The 23,458-nt window shown below is 34.5% G+C and overlaps 1 protein-coding gene across 1 annotated transcript; it reads left to right on the top strand.

The window, feature by feature from the left end:
• Window positions 1-356: 356 nt before the first annotated feature.
• Window positions 357-22,089, top strand: LOC128214905 (tyrosine-protein kinase SRK2-like). Its single transcript, XM_052921610.1, has 11 exons — window positions 357-412; window positions 1,864-2,059; window positions 3,937-4,054; window positions 4,712-4,825; window positions 5,675-5,778; window positions 6,077-6,232; window positions 10,955-11,119; window positions 12,378-12,634; window positions 17,830-17,980; window positions 19,185-19,316; window positions 21,531-22,089. The coding sequence occupies exons 2-11, from the start codon at window positions 1,897-1,899 to the stop codon at window positions 21,707-21,709; spliced, it is 1,539 nt and encodes a 512-aa protein (XP_052777570.1). The 5' UTR covers window positions 357-412; window positions 1,864-1,896; the 3' UTR covers window positions 21,710-22,089.
• Window positions 22,090-23,458: the final 1,369 nt, after the last annotated feature.

Raw genomic sequence — 23,458 nt, 5'->3', positions numbered from 1 at the left:
TGGGGGCTTTTTGACTTGGGGGCTATTTAACCAGGTCCCTGTCGCCGACTAATTCCTTTCCGATCAATTGTCAATTGTAATCGATCATCGGCACAACACTAGTTTATACAAAGAAGCAGACACCGTCAGGAAAAGGAAGCATGAAGAAAAATGCATCTTTTGCGGCCGTTAAGCCGTTAGAATTCACACTGACTTCCTGTGAAATTCACAGAAATGAAACGAATGAAATCAAGATTTTAATTGATCATCATAAACTTGAACTAGAAATCCCATTAGTAATTGTTAAGAAAGTTAATTAAAATTCGGAGTATCGGAAACGAGTCCTTTAGATCTGTAACTGTTTAAATGTTAAATAATTTTATTTCCCCGTGAACGGCTTTTCCAGAAAAGTAATACAGATCATCTTTTAAAGGTTAAACACGCTAAAAAAGTGTACACATTGTTTTTGGACTTAATTGTTTTTGGTGTAATACGTTTCTGATTTGTTTACATTCCTTGCATTAAGACATATTATACAAAAACGTGCTAAAGTGCTGACCAATCAGCTGACGATATGGACATAGATGGATACTGCTGACCATATGGACAAAGCAGGAAGTTCTTAATAACTAGTAAAATGAAAGCAGAATAAAGATTTTTTATGTAGTATTATGTACCTTTAATTGGTTAAATATAAGTTTTATAATGATATGTTGGTATTTTTTATATTGCATTATATCGTTTGGTTGCAAATTACAGGTAAACTGGCTTACTACCTTCAAGGTCGATCATTATAGTCTAAACGAATGTTCTCAAGAACTCAGTTCCTGTAGGTGATTTATATTGAGGCCGTACAATAAATATTTTAATGCAGCTCATGGGGTTTCGGTACCTTTTTAGGGGTAAAAACATTTCTGTATTGAAAAATAACACGTTTATCACGGCCGACTATCTTTATTAAAGATACTTCTTGTGACATTTAACTTAATAAACCAACTCTTAGATGACCGAATTTCTTTGTTATAACTAACGATGTGTGTATACCACGTGATAAAATGCAGTCTACGCCGCTTTCGGAGCCCCTCCTTCGGTCTTTACCAAAGTTTGATTGAGAGTGTAGTTTCTTAAGTCACTTCGACAAACGTTTTCACAAAACAACTGTCTGACGGAGCACTGTCAAAAAATTATTTTCGAAACAGATTAGTCCAAGTGTTTGATGAAACTAATCACCTAATCAAACTCCGGTAATGAATCAAAGGTGTGACTCTTTAAGCGGCATAGACTGCCCTTTGTTCCATTTAAAATAGTGTAGTAAAAAAAAGTTATCTTTGATTTAAGTCTTCGTTTAAAACAAAATAATGCCTTCTGACGTAGCATATATGACTTAATTTATTACGTGGTTAACACACACTGACTAATCAAAATTAGAATGTTGTTTTCATTAAATCATAATGTAATAATTACTTAAGTGAATAGTTTGAATCTCTTATCGTTTTATAGTGGCCTGAATACAGTTCCTTGTTTGATTGTGAGTGGCTGCATGTTAACCATAACAGTTCTTTATTATATAAGGTGCAAATAAAATTGTACGTATTTTTGCTTGTATAAAGGGAAATGTGTTTTCATTTCTATTCCCTTGTGAGACCTTGTAAGTTCATGTCTGATGATGCATAGTTATGGTACAATAATAAAATACATTTAGACAGCAAGTAGTTAAGCTAGATATTGTGTCTTTATCTCTGTATACAATACTTGAGTACGGCTGTATTGCAGTGCTTTTATTGTTTTCTGATTTTGTATCATTCCTTTATCACACCTTGCTGCTTTTTAAGTTATTGTGCACTTAAGTTCTACAATGTTATACTATACGATCAATACCTGAAGCATACCTGAGTGATCTACCTCTGAAACCAAGCCATGGGGTGTGAAAAATCCAAACCCAAGATGGACACATCAGAGTCGAAGTCCTCCGATATTAAAGGAAGGAGCGAGGAAAACGGGGACAAACCACGTGAGAAAAACGACTACACCAACCCCCCCGTTAATCTACCACAGCCTGGGGAGAACTCTGATGTTGAGGGTAATACACTGCATTAGTGTTTGTAGTAGTTTGTGTCATTGGGTAACATACAAAGTTATAGGGGACAACCTTTACTGCTGCCTAAGACCCACTTACCGTTCACGATTTAATCAGATTATTCATTAATTGAGAATAACACACTCGGAGAAATACGTTTTTTTATTGTTCCTACGTTTTTCTACTTTCTTACCTCCTATTTTTATTACCCCAAAAGGACGGCATATAGAAATCGAACCATTCGTCTGTGCGTCCCCCAGTGTCCTATTAATTAACCCAAGGACCTTAAACTTGGTAGGCATGTTGATCATGACAAGTAGATGAACCCTATTAAATGTGAGGTTAGTGGGTAATGGGCAAGATCGTGGTAACCTAACTGAATATCTTTTTCCGATCCATATCTAAAAAAGCTTGATTCCAAGGGATCTACAACTTGGCAGGGACCGATTGCCATTACCAGCAGATGAACCCTATTAATTTTGAGGTCCGCCAGACAGTCAAAGGTCAGGGTCCTTGTGACATAACGATGAAAATCTAATTCCAATCAATAATTGAAAAAAACAACAATAAGCCTCAGGGACTTCAAACTTGGTTTGCAGGTTCGTCATGATCAGTAGATGAACCCTTTTGATTTTAAGGTCAGTAGGTCATATGTAAGGTCAATAACTGATGTACGCTTGAATCTTGGCATTTCATATTTGGTAGGCAATTTTACAAACAACAGATTACCCCTATTATAATGAATACCAGGATTTCAATACGCTTATAAACATAAAGCCATTACTTACATCATTCACTTAAAAGTTATAAATAAATAGTTATTTTCTTTCTTCATTGAGGGGTTTCATTAACAAATTGAATCCTAGCATACACGCATGTCAATAATGCCCAACAATCACATTAAAAGTACAGTAGGCATGAAATGACATTTACTCCATCTTGCAATGACTTAATATCTTCCTGTGTTCATTCTCTGCTCTTTCAAAATGTTTGCAACCAATATTTCCAAATTGCATGGAAAGTTTGTGATGAAAATATGCTATATACTAAAGGCTATCTGTCAATAGGGCCAAATACTAATGGTTTTCTGGTCAATGAGGACTCTCACGGTAACTTGGTGTATTAATATGACAGTTCTTGTTTCCTTCTTTTTGTTGAATTATTTCTACTATTGAGTGCAAAAGAACGATTAATTGATTAGTTTTCTCTTTATTAATTTGTTTGTTTCTTGCTTTTAATATTCCAGTATCTTGTACCATATTGGGGAGTGCTTTCTTCGTCTATACATCTACTCCTATATCAGAACTGTCACAAAGTGGGCGGAGCTTAACCATGCAATAAGTGGTGTGGGGGTAGATTTTAACGATATCTACTTATAAAAACCCTACTAATTGAACGTTTTCCTTGACAATATGGTACAAAACAGTAGCTACAACACCACCTCGTGAATGATGTTTTTATGAACCACACTCCGTGATTGTGTATCATTTCAATTAATGTGGTATTGTGTGCAGTAGACATTATCATTACATGTGTATTCTAATTTTCAAACATAAAAATTGATAAATTCCTCAGTATAAGGAAGCTAATGAATAATATATATTGGGGGTATGTAGGAAAGGGACTTTTTCCACGAAACATTTCAAGTGAGTGGTTGGCTTGATATTACTTGAAACAATAATTGTTCATACTTATACTTACATAGCAATGACAATATAATTGAAAAAGAAGTTATTTTCACTAGTAAGCTGAAAGTGAGACATGCTCATGTAACATTTGTACTATTATCCCCCACCCCTATCCACCCGAGAGTCTGAAAGCACTTAGACGTCGAAAAGGACATATATCTTAGTCACAAAAGTCATTATGTTATATTACAGGAGGCAGTGGCGGAGGGAAACGTGTTTTCGCGCTCTATGACTATGATGCCCGAACACAAGAAGACCTCACATTCCGCAAAGGCGAAGTTCTCGAACTTATAGAGGGCATAACTGAAGAGTAAGATATATGATGATATACAGTATTGCCCCTTTACTTAGCGGGTATGTTTTTCAATTAAATAGGCAGGGTATTATTAGAGCCTTGGTGTCGAGGTACAAAATATTAACCTTGGACATAGCTCGAAAACCATCACATTTTGCCACAGTAACTTAAATTGGTATTGTCCGATCAATAACTTTAGAATCCTTTGTCCAATATTCACTAAATATGGTAAGAATGTGTATCGGAATAATATCTTGACTACGTTCGTTGACCAGCCGCATCGCTTAAGTCCGTCATCCTTTACTTACAGAAATTATCTAAAATCAATATTGTCCGATCAATAACTTAAGGAATATTTGTGAAATCATTATCAAATTTGGTCAGAATGTGTATGGGCATACTATCTCGGTCAGGATCGATAACAAGCCGTTTTGGCTTAGTTAATCGAGAGTTATTACCCTTTAATTGGTAAAAACTGTATTAACAATGTCCGCTTTCTAAATTTGGCGTAGCATTCAACCATTTATCACCAAACTGGGTGCCTTCAAATTAAGAAGGACGTATTTTTTGACGGTATATGCTCTTCTTAATCTTCACATTTCCATTTTTCTGAGAAACCAGTGCCGATCTGTTCCGTTCTTGTCAGATTTAACATTCAACTGTAACTTCCAGCAATGAGGACTGGTGTTACGCGCGACATATATATCCAAATTATAACAATCTCCAGAAGGAGGGTTACGTGCCACGGAACTATGTTGCATTGGAGGAAAGTCTAGAGTCACATGAGTAAGTGAAAGCAATTGTTGGAGATAATGATGTTAACGTAAGGACATAGAATAATAAATTTAGATTGCTATCATTATCAACTTATAAATATAAGAATAATTATATTGACTGTATAATATCGAGGACTGAATGGTTATGCCATAAAAACACATTCTACGGATGATCATCATATCAGATACTCTCTTTTATCATAAGGAGTTAAACCACTACTTCATTAGCAGAGCTAATATAATAAATTTGAGGTTAAGGGCTCAGTGTCGACAAATACTGTATTGTTTTGAACCCTGTTCTGATTCTCCTCTGAAACCCTGTTCTGATTCAACATTAAAACCCTGCTTAGATTCTCTTCTGAAACCAATGCTATTTTTGTATTAAATCTTGTTCTGATTGTCTATTGAAACCATTTTTGGATTTCCTGTTGAAAATTTATATAAAAAGCTACAGAAACAAACTCAGTAGCCTAAAGTTCAAACATAAACCCAATTTAATGGGACAGGGTTCTAAAGACTACCGTTCTCAGTCTCAGTGAAATTATGTTGTGATTATAATGTTAAACCCTGTTCTGATTCTCATTTTAACCCTTGTTAAATTGACTATTGAAAGCCTGTTCTGATTTCTGCTAAAATGTGTTCTGATTCTCTATTAAAACCCAGCTCTAGATATCTTTTGAAAATATGTTGTGTTTCTTATTGAAACTGTGTTCTGATTCATTATTGAAACTTTGTACTTATTCTTTGTTGAAAACCCTGTTCTGATTCTCTATCGAAACTTTGTTCTGATTTTCTGATTGGAACTGATGTCTGATTCTGTAATTAACTTGAGTCTGAGTTTCTTATTTGTCTACTGCAGCTGGTTTTTCGGACGGGTGGCACGTAAGGAGGCAGAGAGAAACTTGTTGACGAAGGACAACCCTGTTGGGGCTTTCCTTGTACGGGTGAGCGAGAGTTGTCCGGGTGAGTCGATTGTGTATACGGTTATATCATATCTGTTACTAGTTCAAATCCAGTTAAGCCTATAGAAGAGGCCTTATGGAAGTATCCATTCTAGTTGTTTAAACTGGAATCTCTTGGTTAATTGAGACTATAGTCAACAGTTGTCCCCAGTTTTGTGTAGCTTGTTTATGTTCTAAAACATATAGCATTCAAGCAGACACATTACATTATCACTTATGCAGCATGTTTTCATATATTTGTATTATGAAATTATTTTTATGTAGAATGTTTGTCATTCATATTTATTTCCCGCATTCAGGGAGCTATGTGTTGTCCATTCGAGACTATGACCAAAACATGGCCAATCCGGATTGCGCCAAACATTACAAGCTTTGCAACATGGATGGAGGCGGAGTGTACATTGACAAAAGACGACAGTTCAAGAGTATGATGGAACTTGTGGACCATTATAAAGGTGATCCATTAAGAATCAAGTCTCGAGTACATGAACATTTTATAATTAAAGGAATGAAATACTTAATTTCTACAATTTGCGGACTCTTCCTGCTCATTGTGTCAACTATTTTGTTTACTTTAAGGCCACACCAAATTAATATTTAGTTCCTCGGATTTTTGCCAAAAAAAATTGGAGCGAGCGAGCGAAAAAAAAACAACAAATTTTGTCAGTTTTCATAAAAACCGAAGCGAGCGAAGAGCGAATATTAATTTTTTCCTTATATTCAATATAAATAAGAAAGATTGTTCAAAATAATTGCCCTTAAACCCATTTTAATGCCATCTTGAACTGAACCTCTAATGGACATTGGGAAAATGTCGGAATACATACTATTAATTCATCCGTGTTTAGTACAAACATTATATGGATAAATCTAATTTCTTATATAATTAAAACGTACTTTAATATGACAATCATTCATAATAATAAATAACCCTGCTTTTAGTTAAAAGTTTGAAACAACTTATATAAATCAATTAAAATCTACCTGAATCAGTTTAACATAATATGCAACTGTATTTAGAAATAACATTGATTTTGGATTTGTAAAAAAATATCGCTTACACAGGCACCATCAAACATCAGACTCCATATAACATAAGACTAAATTTTGTTTTTATTATCACAGGAAATGCAATGACATGTGCTTTTTAAAACAAAAAGAACAAGGGTATTTTTCAGAGTACATGTTTTGGTTATTTAGATGTTTTTATGCACCAGCCAATTGTATATGCCCCCCCCCCCTCAAGTCCGGAATAGCGGGGACTTTGACTTCCGGTCTCTCAAAACCCGGGTAAAATACCCGACCTGCAGGGACACACTGCTGGTAAAATCCCTGCCAAATGGCCCCGCAACCCCGAATACCTATCTTAGGCCCATTATCGACTATTTTCAATATGAAGACAAAACCACATTCACTAGGCACTGCGGGGCCACCTGAAAGGTAAAAACACAGCCCATTGCCTCTGCTGTCCCCGGTATACCCCTGGAACAAGGGCGAGGGTTGGGCGGGGCAGTCTTTACAATTGACAAGTGCATTACAATCCCGGATTATGCTTCAAATAAAAAACAAAATATAAGGTGATAAACTTAGGCTTACTTGTGTTGAGGTATATCCAGACCAGTGTTTATATCGCTATTTAGTATTTGTGAAAGCTATTTATTCAAAACTGTTGTTTTGTCAGAATTTGATCAAAAATGAGCTTGATACATCAGTTTTGACCAAACAACAACTCATATTACAGTTAAGTTGACCTGTCATTTTCAGCATCGTCGTAACGAGGTAAAATTTTGGTCCCTTGTATTATGACTTGAATAAAATAGTACTAAGTTGATCATTCCGATTTCCATTCAAAACGAGTCACTAATTACGCAATATAATCGCTACCAGTCTCAGATACACATGCTTTATTGCATAATGATTGCTTTAAATAATGATCCTCTAGTGCATGAGACGATCAACAATGACGTGTGACAATGACGTCACACTGTTTATACCGGAAGCCGCCATTTTGATTGAATTTATTGAAACCCATGCTAAACCGATCGATATTCAGTATAAAAACACTACGCATCGGTAACTTCCCTTTACAAAAACACGAAAACTAGCGTAGAAAAATTATAGTTGATTATTTTTAGCCTTTTAATAAATTATTACCTGAAAAAAATATGTTTAGCGATCAAAATGGAGGTGCGGGCGCACAAAAAAATAAAAATATTTTTTTTAAATTTTCCAAAAATAGGAGCTGTAAATCCGCGGAACGAAATATCAATTTGGTGTGGCCTAATCGAACACCTACAAGTATAAAAATACAAATACCATTGCATACCATTATTTGTTTTGTTAATATAATAGCAAATTATATATTTTTTATTTCCACAAAGTTTGATTTTCCTGCTAGCATTTTTGTAAAGTAAAAATACATGGCCATTTTCTTTATTGCACACAGCATTCACAAGATGTCAATAAATTGTCACACAGCTTTCACAATATGAAAGTGTAATATAGGTTAATTATACACTTGTTCTTTCATTCAGGTGTACATTATATCCAATTAGCAGTAATGCAAGCCGTTGTAACGTTGTAAACTGACCCCCATAGAATAATGACCCATCGGTCATTATTTTATATAAAATAGTGACTATCCGGTCATAATATTATGACCGGGGGGTCTTTATATAATGACTCCCTCACACGTAGAAAAAATGACCCTCACATAGAATTGTGACCCCCTATAAAATAACGACCCCTAACCCAAACCCTAACCCTAACCCATCTAAGTACACGTACAACATAATTATCCCCACCGATAGGCATCGGAGGGGAATATTGTAATGGCATCCGTCCGTGCGTGCGTCCGTGCGTGCGTACGTGCAACATTTTTGTGACCGCAACTCTTCATTCATTATTACGGAATTGATTCAAACTTTCGGGGATTACTACTACCGATGCCTAGTTGTGCAGAAAGAAAAAAATGGATTTGCTCCACCTGTTCGGGAGTTATGGCCCTTAAATTCGAACAACATCTTATTGTCATTGGCGTCACATGTCCTAAAACATGGGACTTCCCCACACCCGATTTGCATATTTTATGCCTTACATTGATATCATTGTTTACTCTTTCTACTTAAAAACGCCTGAAAAGTGATACAAATACCCCAAATCCAAAGAAGGATGTCTCTTCAACAATATACTGAATTTTGAATAATTTCTAACGACGAGGAGCGTCACAGGTAATAAAACCACTGGGCTACCCCACCCCCGTTTCGCCCATTTTTGGAGGTATATATGAGTGACATATAGAAGGTTAAGGGTATTTGACATCACTTTCAGGGGTGGCATAAAACATTGTGCTTTTCCACGTATGAATTGCCTTTTTTACAACCTTGCTCTCTAGATAATGAACTATTTTACCGTCAATAGCATTTTTTTCGCAATGAGCAAATGATGCAATAACAAAATGAAGTTTTTTCTAACATTTTGGACAAAATCACCGTTACTATAAGTTCCAGAATGCTTACACTATATTGTACAGAAGGTAAATTAATAATTATATACATGTATGCGTAACACAATGCGATGTCACAAAGATACGAGGCTGTTAAAGGTACTATCTCAACGAATCTTGGAAAAATCTTGGAAAAATAAAATTTAAGCCTGTTGAAATACTTATAGCATGATACCTTTATAGGTAACAAAAAGATTTAGATCTAAAACATGTTCTAAACAAAAAGTCATGCACCTTTAAAGCAAGGGTTTCGTGATCTATGTTCTAAGTATGTTCTACCGTGAACCTTGAAAGTTGCAGGGGTTTCAAGCTGCAAAAGGATTCCTTTATGTATCCCCATTCCATTAGTAATCTGTTTCTATTTGCCATGTTGATACGGTTAAACAATATCCCTTTGGTGAGACTTATCCGCTTTAATAAGCAAGTGCGCTATCATTGCGCCACCGAGGCTCACGGTCAAGATCTTTCATGTGAGGAAGCTAACCAGCTAGCTTGCGGAACGTCGGTGGTTCTACCCAGATGCCCACCTGAGCCCGAAAATTGCCCGGAAGGCACCTGGTGTCTTCCTCCATCATGTAAAGCTGGTATGTCCACACCATAATGTCCTCGTATAGAGGCGGGAGGGTCATAAAACTGGGAAATAACAACATCAACAACAAATATCAGCAATAGAAGCACGACAGTGACTTGAATTGATATAGAGTATGTTAGTAACAGGTTAGTAGGGGGTCAATATTTTATAGATAAAATCGGGGGGTCATTATTTTATAAGGGGTGTCAGTATTTTATAGAAAGGGGTCATTTTTCTATATAAAATAATGACCGGGGGGTCCTTATTCTATGGGGGTCAGTTTACAACGTTAGACCGGCAGGTTGCTTTCAACACCAATATAGGAAGTAAACTTTCGATTTTTCTGTAAAACATGCTATGCAGGTAAAGCATACTATTTTCGTTGGAAAAAAGTGTTTTTGAATCCCAACTCTTTCATGCAAGGAAAAAAATGATAAGATTAATGGTTTGTCAGGCAGAAAAGAAAGAAATCTGGCTTTGACTGTACAGAAACTGACAACGTCCACAAATACTGTTTTTATGGGTTTATAAGCCACTAATGTTACGAGAAAGGGTACACTCAGTCAGCTTGCCAAATAGAGAAGTATGTAATGCAAATGGATGATGCAAGTGCGACGCCAATGAAGCATTAACGAAGCAGAATCAACGAGTACATTATAAACTCAGAAGTTGCGCTTATTAACATCGTTAAAACGTAGCAAGACGTTTCAAAGGTAGCTTTCTCAAGCATCCTGCAAAGAATAGGAACGAACCTTCCCGCCAAGAACTTGAATCAGGATGCAAAACTCACAAAATATATAGACTATGGCAATCCAAACATAATTCTCAATTTCTGGAAAGCTTTTGTTATTATGAACAATACTCATTGTTTATTCATGCAATCATCATTTTCTTATTTTCAAAATGTTTACGTGATATTTGTTAGTATCACTAGGGGATTTTGACTACTGGTAATTCATGTTTACAGGGAAATAAAAGGGAATGTCGCTGATCATAAAAATAGAAAAAGAAAAATGACTGTTGAAAATGGCAGACACTATACCTTTCATAAGATCCATAATTCTAGAATTTCATTTCCGTCTTTATTCGTCCTCTTTCCAGTGCAAGCGGGTGGTATATGTCGGCCACTGGTAGCACCGTGTTATCGAGCTGCCCCGGTAATGGTTGATTTGAGTCGGGACACTAAGGATGCGTGGGAGATTGACAGGAACTCGCTCCAGCTTGCACAGAGGATTGGAGCCGGTCAGTTCGGGGAAGTCTGGAAAGGTATAATAAATCTACTTTACATGATCACGTTTGAATTATAGTGCATATTTATGACAGCATCAGGTTTCCTTCGAGACATTATTTGCATTCCGGACACACGTTGAATACCAAATCAATGGAGCAAAAAACAAAAAGTGTTTCAATGTTTTAAATGAAATGAGGGCAAGTTACTTTGTATTAAGGTTTTCTTACTGGAAGAAGGGGCAGACTTACAGTATCATTTCATTGGCCAAATTTTGTTATAAAATGTTTCAATGAAACTATTGAAATGGCTCAGCCATAATTGACAAAAACATAAGATGTTCTAAGTGAAAGGAGATCTGAAAGGTATAGTGTTATCCAGTCGTGCAGTGTTGATCCTGAGGTGGTGGCGGTGGTTTAAAGGAATATAATATAGGTGACTGCCACTAGAGAAATAGATCCTGGATTTCTGTTTGTGATGAAGTTCTTCCTTATTGTATTCAAGTAAACAAGAACTGAACATCAATAGCTGTGATTACAGACGATCCGTATTTTTCAATATGTACTCAAGTTATCAGTGTTGACAGCAAAGTATGTGACACAGCTTTAAATCGAGGTATTAAAGTCAGATTGCAATCATTCATAGGCTAAAGAGAGACAAATCATTGTCATGTGACGTGAACTCTGTCCAAACAACTGATTATAAATTCATGTTCATTCGTTGTCACATGCTTTCTTGATGAGTGGTAGCTGGTTCAAATCACATACATAGACATATACTAGAACTTTATATTATCTTCATTTCAAGATGAGCATTAAAATGAATGTTAAAGTGCTTCAATACTAAAGCAATTTGTTTAAAGATTTGCATAATATATTTTGAGCCACTGTATGAAATATGTGAAAAGAAAATTAATGAAATCTGAACAGTTGTAATTGTTAACACTGTTATTTAAGCTTGTTTGTTTAAAAAAAGAAAAGTGGAGATATTGTCATAGTTTTGGTGTCTTTGTGGTCGTCATTTGGCAAAATCTTGAACCTTGGCCATAACTCAGACACCGTGCAAGGTATACGAATGAAAGTAGATAACCAAATTGCATGAGATAATACGCATATGAATAGAAAGGAGCACAATTCTGACTTTTATAATTATTGAGAAATGCTCCTTAAAAATAAGAAGACACTAGCGTTGACTTTTGATTGGCGGCGCTCTTGTGGTTACATAAATTTATAGCAGCGTTCATTATAACCGTAATGTTACATTAAAAAGTTATATGAGTATCCATTTTTCAACCAGGACGATGGAACAACACAACAGATGTCGCTATAAAAACACTGAAGCCGGGCACAATGACGGCGGAGGCCTTCCTTGCCGAGGCCCAGATCATGAAGCAGTTTCGCCATGACAAACTTGTGCGTCTTTACGCCGTCTGCTCGAAGGAGGAGCCGATTTACATTGTGACTGAGCTCCTCAATGACAGTCTGCTCAACTACCTGCGGGAGGGAGACGGACGATACATGAAGTTCCCAGATATGGTGGACTACGCTGGACAGGTGGGTGACTTGTTTCAAAATGTGTTATACTCAGAATCAATGTTGAGAGGCTGATTTTTTTTGTGGTTTATTCATAACATGTAAAATGATTAGATGTAGTTTTGAATTTTACTTTTTCTTAATTTATTTAAATATATTGTCATATTCCAAAAACATATAAGTACATATATAACATGACTTCTTTGATGTTTGAACGACTTATGACGCAAGACTTTTGATTCAAGAAGTTTGTCAATCGAGAAAGGCGTGAAATTGTTGAAGTGTATCCATTTTAAAGGTTATTAAATGTTTGATCGATTGGTCATTGATCTTTCGTTTAAATTAAATTTTCCTAAGTATTTTTATTGTTTTTTACCATAAGTTATTATTACTCGTATAATGTTGATTGAAAATGTTATTATTATTATTTGTTCGAATACGATTCTTAGGGTGATCAAAGAACTTTTGGACTATACGGTGATATACATTTTAGCGAGTAGCAATATTATTATGTTATTAGTGTGAGATGCAGTATATAATATAGTGTGGTGTTTACTTTATTTGCCTATTTTAACATATTTCCATAGTGTACTGTTTGCATGCTAATTGTTGTATTGCTTTACACCTATATACGTAGCTCTGTATTGAATTCCCATTGGTTTTAACATATATTATTATTGAAAGAAACAAACAAAGTATCCAAAATCATATATACAATATCAAAATTCAGGAAGATGGTAAACAACTTATGAAAGGCCTTTTGCAATTTCATTTCGCTTAATTTAGCAAAATTTTCCAGACTAATAATACCTAGACTTTTCACAAATTGAGTTTTATAAAAAATATATACAGTTACTATCAGTAAATAATTTAGGGATGACATCGAGTACTCGAGTGCTTGGGTACTCGATCGATTGTCCTAGTACTCGAATACTAATTCACTACTCGATGTCACGTAACAGAGTTACTATAGAATGTGACGTAATACGTTATATTTAAGATATAATTAAGATTTAATTAAATGAATATGTGTCTACATACTGTATGTTTAGTAATGTAGGGCATATTTGATTGTCATTTGAATATGAAGATGGTTGACAGCCGACCTGGTACAAATGTACAAAATGGTCATGTTAATTACAAAAACGTGTATTCCTGTGGTTGTAAAGCTGTCATATGTAGACAACAAATCAGTATAAAAGAGATGATTTGGGATGTGAAAACGGAGAGTTTGTTAGGCACGGAAGGAGACCGGCCTTGGGTCCTTAATGGACGGCAGTTAGGATGCGGGATTACCTTAAATGCCATGCTGTATTATATACTGATTATTATACTTAGAAAGAACGTGGAACAATAAAGACTTAGAACACTTGAACAGTTGTTGGTTGGTTACTGAACGAACTATCACGAAAGTAAAGTGAGCGTTGGCGTTACGTGACACGTAAAAGTTTGGCGCCTGCTGACCGAAGATATTCAAGAACAGGGTTGACGTGGAACACAACGGCGAAGTACTGAAAACTATTGGATCACATTTGAAACGTAAAAGAAAAAGGTACATGATGACAACTGCGGTTCGAGTGACTATGGACATTGCAGCGCGACCAGGCCACGGGACAAAAGTTAGTGACATTTTATTACTTTGTATTTCTTGCCTAGATATGACATGTGTTGCTATAATTTTGGGATATTTAAAGGGGCAAAATTTTAAAGTTTTGGATAATAAATACAATCAGAGCAAAGCTGTTTTTTTAAAGAACCCCTAAGTAATCTAATTTCTGACTTAACAACGTTCTACATTATTAAGTACAATAAAACCATTTGATTTAAATAAGAATAAACTAAAGAATGAGTATTTAAGGTAACAAAGATAAAAATATTGAGAAATTCGATAAAAAAAGTAAAACAGGTGTGAAAAAAACGTTGTTAAATGCAAACGAAGAATCATTTAAGTACATTATTGAATAACTAGATGAAAAAGAAAACTAAGTCATTTAAGGACATTAATTGAATAATTAACATGGAAAGAAATGTAATTAAAAGAATTTGAGTAAACTTATTTAGCAGGTCTAACATTAATGAAAGTTGCATAAATACAAAAAAAATAATGACTTATACTCAGGGTTTAGTGCAAACACTGAAGATAATACAAAATGAAATATTTTTTATGTCGAAGAAGGAGACAAATGGCAGGTTTCATTACTTCAGTTGTCATGTAACTGTAAATAATTGTAGTATTTTGTCAATATATCATTTTATATAATTTTGAGTAAATTGGTGATGGTTTTAAAGTTGTAAAAATCATAAAAATAAATCATTGTTTGGATCATAGTAAGGTCTGAGAGAGAAAGCGTGCAAAACGAAAAGTAATTTCTTAGATGTCATTATATAAGTGTATCGCCTGAATACGGCAAGTAATTTTCAATTTCGAAATCACTAATAAAATTGTTTGTTAGGTAGTAAGTAATCTAATTAAATTATTTAAGTAACTCACAGATTAGTTTGGTAAAACTAATGAATCAATTATAAAGTTGTAAGTTATCCGACGATAAGCATGATGGTAACATGTTAAGCTAGAGTTTAGCTTTCTTATAACTGTGAAGATGTACAAAGTTGTACAAAGATAAAACAAAGATAGTGGTCAAGAAAGACCAGGTTTCTTAAAAGTGATTGGAGATGATACGTTCAAGATATTGAATTTCAACAAAATTGTTGGACTCCTGTGAAGTCACATTAGGGTGTGAGTTATTTAATAAATTAATTGAATCACTTATGTATTAGTTTTCTTAAAATAATGGACTACTTATGAGCTAACATATAAGCTTTGTAAAATATTGCATAAAAAGGTTCTTAATAAAATAAAATGCTGTTCATAAAAACAAATCGTTTCACAAAAAAAACAACTTAGGTCAAACATTCATTAAATCAAACATACGAATACTTACGCACAGATACAGTAATTAATTATAAATGGGGCCACTTTCAAAATATAAGCCTGCTTGAAAATATCAACACAAAATTTCATGGTAATAGCAACACCTATGTCAATGAAAGGTAAAAGTACAGGTAATATGTCACGTGATACGAACAGTCAATATCAACATTATTCTTCAGCGGATATCGAGATAATACACCTAGTGGCGATATTGTGTTAAGCGGTCATCGGTGTTTCATAAAGGATCGAACTATATTCTGGTATTGCGTATGTGATGTGCTAACCAATTGGTTACACTTCGGAATATCCAGAGGAGCTAAGCACACATTCTCGTATGACCTGTGCTCGGCTTGACGTCACATGATCAAGTCTTTAGGACCGTGATGATTTCTGTGTGATGGACAACACCAACTTGAGATCGTTAGCATCTTCAATAACATGAACACTTGCACACATCTATCTAAGTACACTTCAAGAATTAGCAGTGGTATAATGGCAGAACATTTCGAGTCGGTGGGGACATTCTACAATCAAACAACCCCTTGGCTATAAACTCTACATCTACAACAACACGGCAGCAGCAACAACAACAACGATGATTCCCTGTCCTCAGAATGATAACATGAAAAGCAGCGCTACATAAAACATTGACTAAATACCAAATTTGACAACAGTACTGTCAGTGTTAATTACTTGTACTCAATCTGCAGTGTTATTTTCTAATTGTTAACTATGTTTATTAATTACCTGAGGGCTAATTACCAATTAGTCTATATTATGTCAGACATTTTGACAAATAACGTGTCAGTTTACTTTCTATTGCTTACGAAAAGAAAATCTTGCATTAAAAAGGGACGGTATCTTTACAATTTGATATCATTGTTTGGGATTTAGGCACAGATTTTCTTTTGCGTATTTTTTTGTCGGAAATACAACTTGATCATCATTGTTTGGGATTTAGGCACAGATTTTCTTTTGCGTATTTTTTGTCGGAAATACAACTTGATCATCATTGTTTGAGATTTAGGCACAGATTTTCTTTTGCGTATCTTTTTTTGTCGGAATTACTTTTTTTTTAATTTACCTGTTTGGGGTTGAGAAACATATTTTCTTACGATTTTATTTATCTATTCAATTATAACCATTGTTTGGGGTGGACACAAAGATTTTCTTAAAAATCTTGATAAAAAATGGACGAATGTCACGTAACAGAGTTACTATAGAATGTGACGTAATACGTTATATTTAAGATATAATTAAGATTTAATTAAATGAATATGTGTCTACATACTGTATGTTTAGTAATGTAGGGCATATTTGATTGTCATTTGAATATGAAGATGGTTGACAGCCGACCTGGTACAAATGTACAAAATGGTCATGTTAATTACAAAAACGTGTATTCCTGTGGTTGTAAAGCTGCCATATGTAGACAACAAATCAGTATAAAAGAGATGATTTGGGATGTGAAAACGGAGAGTTTGTTAGGCACGGAAGGAGACCGGCCTTGGGTCCTTAATGGACGGCAGTTAGGATGCGGGATTACCTTAAATGCCATGCTGTATTATATACTGATTATTATACTTAGAAAGAACGTGGAACAATAAAGACTTAGAACACTTGAACAGTTGTTGGTTGGTTACTGAACGAACTATCACGAAAGTAAAGTGAGCGTTGGCGTTACGTGACATCGAGTACTCGGAATGAAACAGCACGATGTTGGTTTCCATTTCACTAACTATAACAATAAGCAGACGACATACATACTATGTTTCAGTCCTGGCGCGTTGCGAACAAGACACAATATACGGTCCCTCTAATCCATACTAGAAATGAAACAAAACTAAATATGAATATTCAGCAGTAATAGGTTTTGTATTGTTGTTTACAGTATAGTGCTAGTCCATCAAACAAAACACTTAAGCAAACTTTAGTGTGTCTGATGGTTTAGATTATAAGAATTATATCTTCCATTGAGAATGAATGTCATCATAACAATGTATAAGCGTAAATGTCCCACATTGTCAACATGAATATCATTATATATTTTAAAATGAGCCAAGCTTTTAATAATGCTAGTGTGTTTCTTAGCCAAGCACAAGTTAGCATGGTAAGAAAGCATAAAGATTACTGGCTGGTATTGCAACCTTTTCTAGTGTCTTCCATTCTATCTGGATGTATCACAATGTTGCATATAATCGCATTTAATAGGTTTAACACTGGTGCAGAAGTTTCTATGTTTGACGTTTAGCACATAACCAAGTGTGCTGAAAAAAACTTGCAGGTTGCGTCAGGCATGTCATACTTGGAGCAGCAGAAGCTGATCCACAGAGACCTGGCGGCAAGAAATGTCCTCGTTGGGAAGAATAATGTCTGCAAGGTTGCCGACTTTGGTCTTGCACGCGTCATTGAAGATACTGAATATACCGCGCATGGTAATTGAGCCCATTTACTCTAAAATGCTTAGTGGATGCGACATTTGCACCATGCTTATGCTGTTTGGCATCATCAGTTGGCCTTGCTCCTCACATTCACAAAAATACTTTTTAATATTTTCCTTTTATTTTCATAGCCTGAATGAAAATTTCATAACAAAGTTTTTGTGCTCTTTCTTGCATTAATTAATAACATTTTGTTAATGTTAATGCAAGGGAAAGCTTAAGAAATAAGAAACATCTTTCATTTAGAGAAAATCAAATCCTTTGTCGTTGTGTGTAGTAGCTGCTGGAAAAACTCTCATAGATCCAAGATTATTCCTTTCAGAGCAGTGAAAATCAGAACCAATTGAAATGCCTAGCACAACCGAAAGCGAATCTTAAGGTCTTCTTTGGATAAATGGGCTTAAATTAATTGCTGCATACACCTAACACTTTTTTTGATTGCTGCAGGAATGTCTTATCTGGTAAGGAAAAAGCTTAACCATAAAAGTTTAGCAACAATAAATGTCCTTGTTAGTGCAAATAATATTTGCAAAGTTGCCGACTTTGCCCGGATAATTGATGATGACGTAAACATGGTACCGCTATCCCTCTAAAGTGTCCAAACATACATATTCATTACCTATGCAAAGTGCATTATGTGTGTGTGTGTGCGTGCGTGCGTGCGTGCGTGCGTGCGTGCCGTGCGTGCGTGCGTGCGTGCGTGTGTGTGTGTTATGATTTGTTACATACATGTATTAATATAGACAACATTAAATCCAACCTTGTTCTTATGTTCTTCTTTCAACGTCTTTATTTGATCGGTTGACTACTGATCTTTCGTGTAAATTCGAGTTGTGAATATATATTGCCCAATTTCGCATGGTTCTCTCTCTATTTTTGAAGTCTTCCATTATATTGAATTATTTTATTTGAATGTACATGACATTATGTATACTATATTAATTCTTAATTGCTATCGTTGATAATTCGCTTAAAGTAAGACGTTTCCTGAAACTGTACTTTTTGTATTTCTTTAAATTTAGAACTATGAAATTCTAAATAAATGTCACTTTTGGTAGTGTCAATGTGTCGCATTCCAAATATATTAAATGCCTGTTACATTTTAAAACAGTTTTGATACTGTCATCGCTTTATGATAAAAAATTTCAACGGTTAAAACGGTTTTAGTAAAAGTAATCACAACATTTTTATTGTGCAGGAGCCAAGTTCCCGATCAAGTGGACAGCCCCAGAGGCAGCTAATTACATGCGATTCACGATAAAGTCTGACGTGTGGTCATACGGCATTCTGCTCACGGAAATCACAACACATGGACAAGTACCATACCCAGGTAAAACAACGTTATCAATATGTGATAATAAAGAAATCACTCTGAAGTGATTGGCTACATCTTGTAATACAATAGTTGATACTGTTCTTAATTCGGCGGGGAATATGTCAGTCTGCGACTGCTCTGGTTATACTATGTGATTGGTTTACTCTAAATGGTACAGCGTATGACGTCACTTTGTTTCAATATTTTACATATGTATATCATTTGAAAGAAGATTTTAGCAAATATTTAGAGGTTTTAACATATGTTACTAAATATAAAAACACATTTGTGCAGTGTTTTCGCAATAATTTACATGACTCGGCGATTATCAGTTTTGCGGCCCGGGCAAATTATCGATTATTAAATGTGGCGACCGTAAAATAATGCCTAATGAAATCGATGAGGGAGGTAAACGCGAACGCAGTTTAGAAAAATATTCTAGTGTTCGATAACCAGTGAAGACTATTAGGGTGGCATTTTTTATCCAGCGTCTACTTCCAGAATCAAAACAAAAGATGTGGCAGAATTGTATAAACTTAAAACATATACTGTACAATACGGTCGCCAAATTTTTTTCAAAGACGAAAACTGAATTCACATGCGACATTCTACGGAAATTGATAATCGATAATCGGCCCGGGCCGCAAAACTGATGATCGCCGAGTCATGCAAATCGCAAAAACCCTGCACAAATGTGTTATATTTAGCAACATGTGTATTAAATATTATAATTTTATTTTTGCTAATGTTTTCATTGCTCATTCCGAGAGTTAATACAAAGATGCTTTTGATTTTGAAACTCCATGATCACTCAGTTTTAAACCTATTATTTACTTAGGCAGACTGTGTGGGATTTTTATCGTTTCAAACATTAACTGCATCTTATCCATAAAAAAGATTGCATTAGGTACTATGAATTGTGTTCCTTCGTCTGCAAATGGAGTTTGGATTCCTAATAATAGAAGTACTTAGGGTATACCTATTATGTTTTAATTATGATTTTTTTTTTCTTAAGTTTCCTCAAGTCGATGTATACTTGAATAAGATAAACCATTGACGTTTTCACTTCAATCGGGATTGTTAGGATAAGTGTGAAATTGTGCACACAAACTAGTTTAATTAAAACCCCAATATTTTTTTTAAATTGCTGACTGGTCCAATGCGGTACCTAACAATCCTTGATAACGCTCTTAGTTTAATATATTAGATATGTAGTGTGTTGTGGTTCCGTGCTTCTAGGGTGTGGATGTTCGTTTTGCTGCCCTGTGACATTAAACGGGGTATATGTTTTAATTTTAGACTATAGGACTTGTTTCTGTAGTTTTTCTTACAAATATTGACTTCTACTGTACAAAAGAAACCTTTTTATGTTTGGTTTACTCAATAAAAAACTGTGCTTTTATAACTGAAAAAACAAACTGTCATGCATTATTTCACAGATGTTATAGTAAATACTTGGACCATCAACTTAATTGATGTCATCTCACCGACGACATATGCCATTCAAGGAGCATACATTACTCCCGGTGATACTTTTCATTACAAGAAAGTAGTAAAGTGAGGTTATAAATCACATCCAGTGATAATTCTGGTTTGTCTTGAATCAATCTTGGTGTGTTGTATTGCCTGCTTTGGGTGCTTATTTGTTATAGCGTTTTCTCTGTCTGTGTTAAACCTAGAATTTGTCCTTCTGGGATATTCACATGGAAATTGGTAAACATGTTGGTAGAGGCAATATACACACGTGTAGCAAGATCATAACTTTGACTTTAGTAATTATTGAGATATGGACCTTTTCAACTGAAGTAAAAATCGACAACAGACAATTACTGGCATCCACATGTTGTGCTCTTGTCACAGCAAGCAATATGTTCAGAACGAAAACTACATGAAATTAAATGTTGTATAAACCCAGAAACTTTTCCGGCATGGTAATCTTTGTCATTTTAACTTTATGTGCCGGATTTATGTTAAACTTCTTTTTCACAATTTCTATCTTCATTGCTTCCTTAAGTATAATATTTTGAATCTTTTGTTTATATATTTGAATTGATATATTTTTTAAGAATGTTTATATTCCTGTCATAAATATTTTTTGAAAAATAACAATTATGTGCAGCTTTTGATTCAATATACTTGGATGGGCCAATTCAACAATGCTTAACTTCCACTTATCTTAATGTAGCTTGTATGCATTAACCATGCATGCCCATATCCTGTAATTTCCAGGAATGACAAACAAAGAAGTTCTCAACCAAGTAGAATGTGGTTATCGAATGCCTAAACCGCTGAAATGTTCCGACGCCATGTATGAAATAATGATCAAGTGCTGGGATAAACGTGAGGAAAACCGACCAACTTTTGAATTCCTGGAGTGCTTTTTCGATGACTTCTTTGTCAATACATAACGGAAATATAATAAGGACTATGTTGAATAATTAGAGTTGTGACGATATTGTTGCACACAATTTGAACACTTATTATAAGATTTATGTAGCATCTTACTATTTAATCTCCATTTGGTTCAGAGCAGTATTTTAGCATGCTATTTTGGCCATGCTACTTGATGCAAGATTAATTCATCTCGCGTTACTTTGAACCTGTTGAACATTGCGATAGTGTTTACAATATTTATTTGTCATTATTTTGTTCGCAATAGATCGATGTGCCATGAAATAAACATCAACTCTGTTTTCCATTTTTTATGTAGCAAAGTTTGAAATTATGTAAATATATCATGTTATACCATAATAAAGTATTTTCATCATGTGTAGAGATTAAAGCAGATTTGAAAAGGGGTGGAGTACTGCTATTTTTTTCAAGAAAAATATATATGTTCATTTTTGCAAGATTCTAAAATATGTATTTTATACAAATTTCATAAAAAATGAATAATATTATTTAGAAAAATTTAAAAGTAACCTTGGTTACCTTGGTTCTACAGAGTGTGAAACACTTATTCTGTTAAATTAATAGTTGATTAAGCTTTTATGTAATTCTTGTGTTTCATGTTATTCATGTATATGACCATTTTTTTGATTCCAATTAACGGCAGTGTGTTATTGTTGAAGTGATAATTTTACCTGTATCATTTCAATATAAACGTGTGAAATGACAATTTCATCCCCTAAAATCTTGCATATGTAAAAAAGATTATGTTCAAGAGATATGCAAGAACCAAGTAATATAAAATTTCAGTATTCATTACTTCTTTAATTAAGATTTCTTAACTCTGTATACAAATATATAATGTTTCTGTTGTAAATAAATCTGAACACTGAAACAGTGTCTGTTGATTTTATGTCTCCAGAAAAGATTGTTTACCCTTAATTTGAAATGTTGGTTGGAGAATAACTTGAAATTACTGATGGGATTTTAATAAAACATCAGACACATAATTACATACTTTAATGTCCTCACTAATGTTATGAAGAGCAAAACTAGCAGTTTATAAGTTAACATGTTTACATCATGACAGTATGCAATGAAATACGTTGATAACATTCATAGTATATAATTAAATTTCGAGTGCATGATATATTATAATTAAAATTTTACATAACCAGGCCTATGTCTTTTTCATATTGCTTCATCAATAATAACTTAACTACATATGTAACCATAAAGGACAATTTTTATACCAATATCATATCATATATACAAACTTCAAGACAATATACACATACGTTTCCTAGATTAAAAAAGGAAATATCTGGGTCGGTTGGATTATCGTATATATTACCTTTATTATTTTCTACAGATTTACAGATAAAGATATATATAAATAGTCACAACGATATATCAGTAATAATATGCCAGCGTGTCTATGTTGATAAAAATTTTCCGAAATCTAAGAGAACAAGCTGCACATGAGGTTCATAACCTTAAACAACGTAATCGAACAATTGTTTAGCAATGCAGGACAATACATTAACCAAGCAAAATTCATATATATATATATATAAAATTATGTTTAAACTAGCGTTTTAAGGAACACTCTTTCAACAAATAACCCATATAGTATCACATGGTCATGTAAGGGAGTGTATGAGTCTGCATACTTGTGTCTATATCGCCACTGGTACCACTCACTGAAATCTGGGCAGCTGCTGTTGTCGTAGACCTCCATGCTGCTGCATACTGTCATGTCGGGGAGA

The sequence above is a fragment of the Mya arenaria genome, chromosome 13 (assembly GCF_026914265.1).
Source record: "Mya arenaria isolate MELC-2E11 chromosome 13, ASM2691426v1".
In the NCBI taxonomy this organism is placed as follows: domain Eukaryota; kingdom Metazoa; phylum Mollusca; class Bivalvia; order Myida; family Myidae; genus Mya; species Mya arenaria.
The sequence above is the reverse complement of the archived record's forward strand: the minus strand, read 5'-3'. Positions and strand labels throughout refer to the sequence as shown.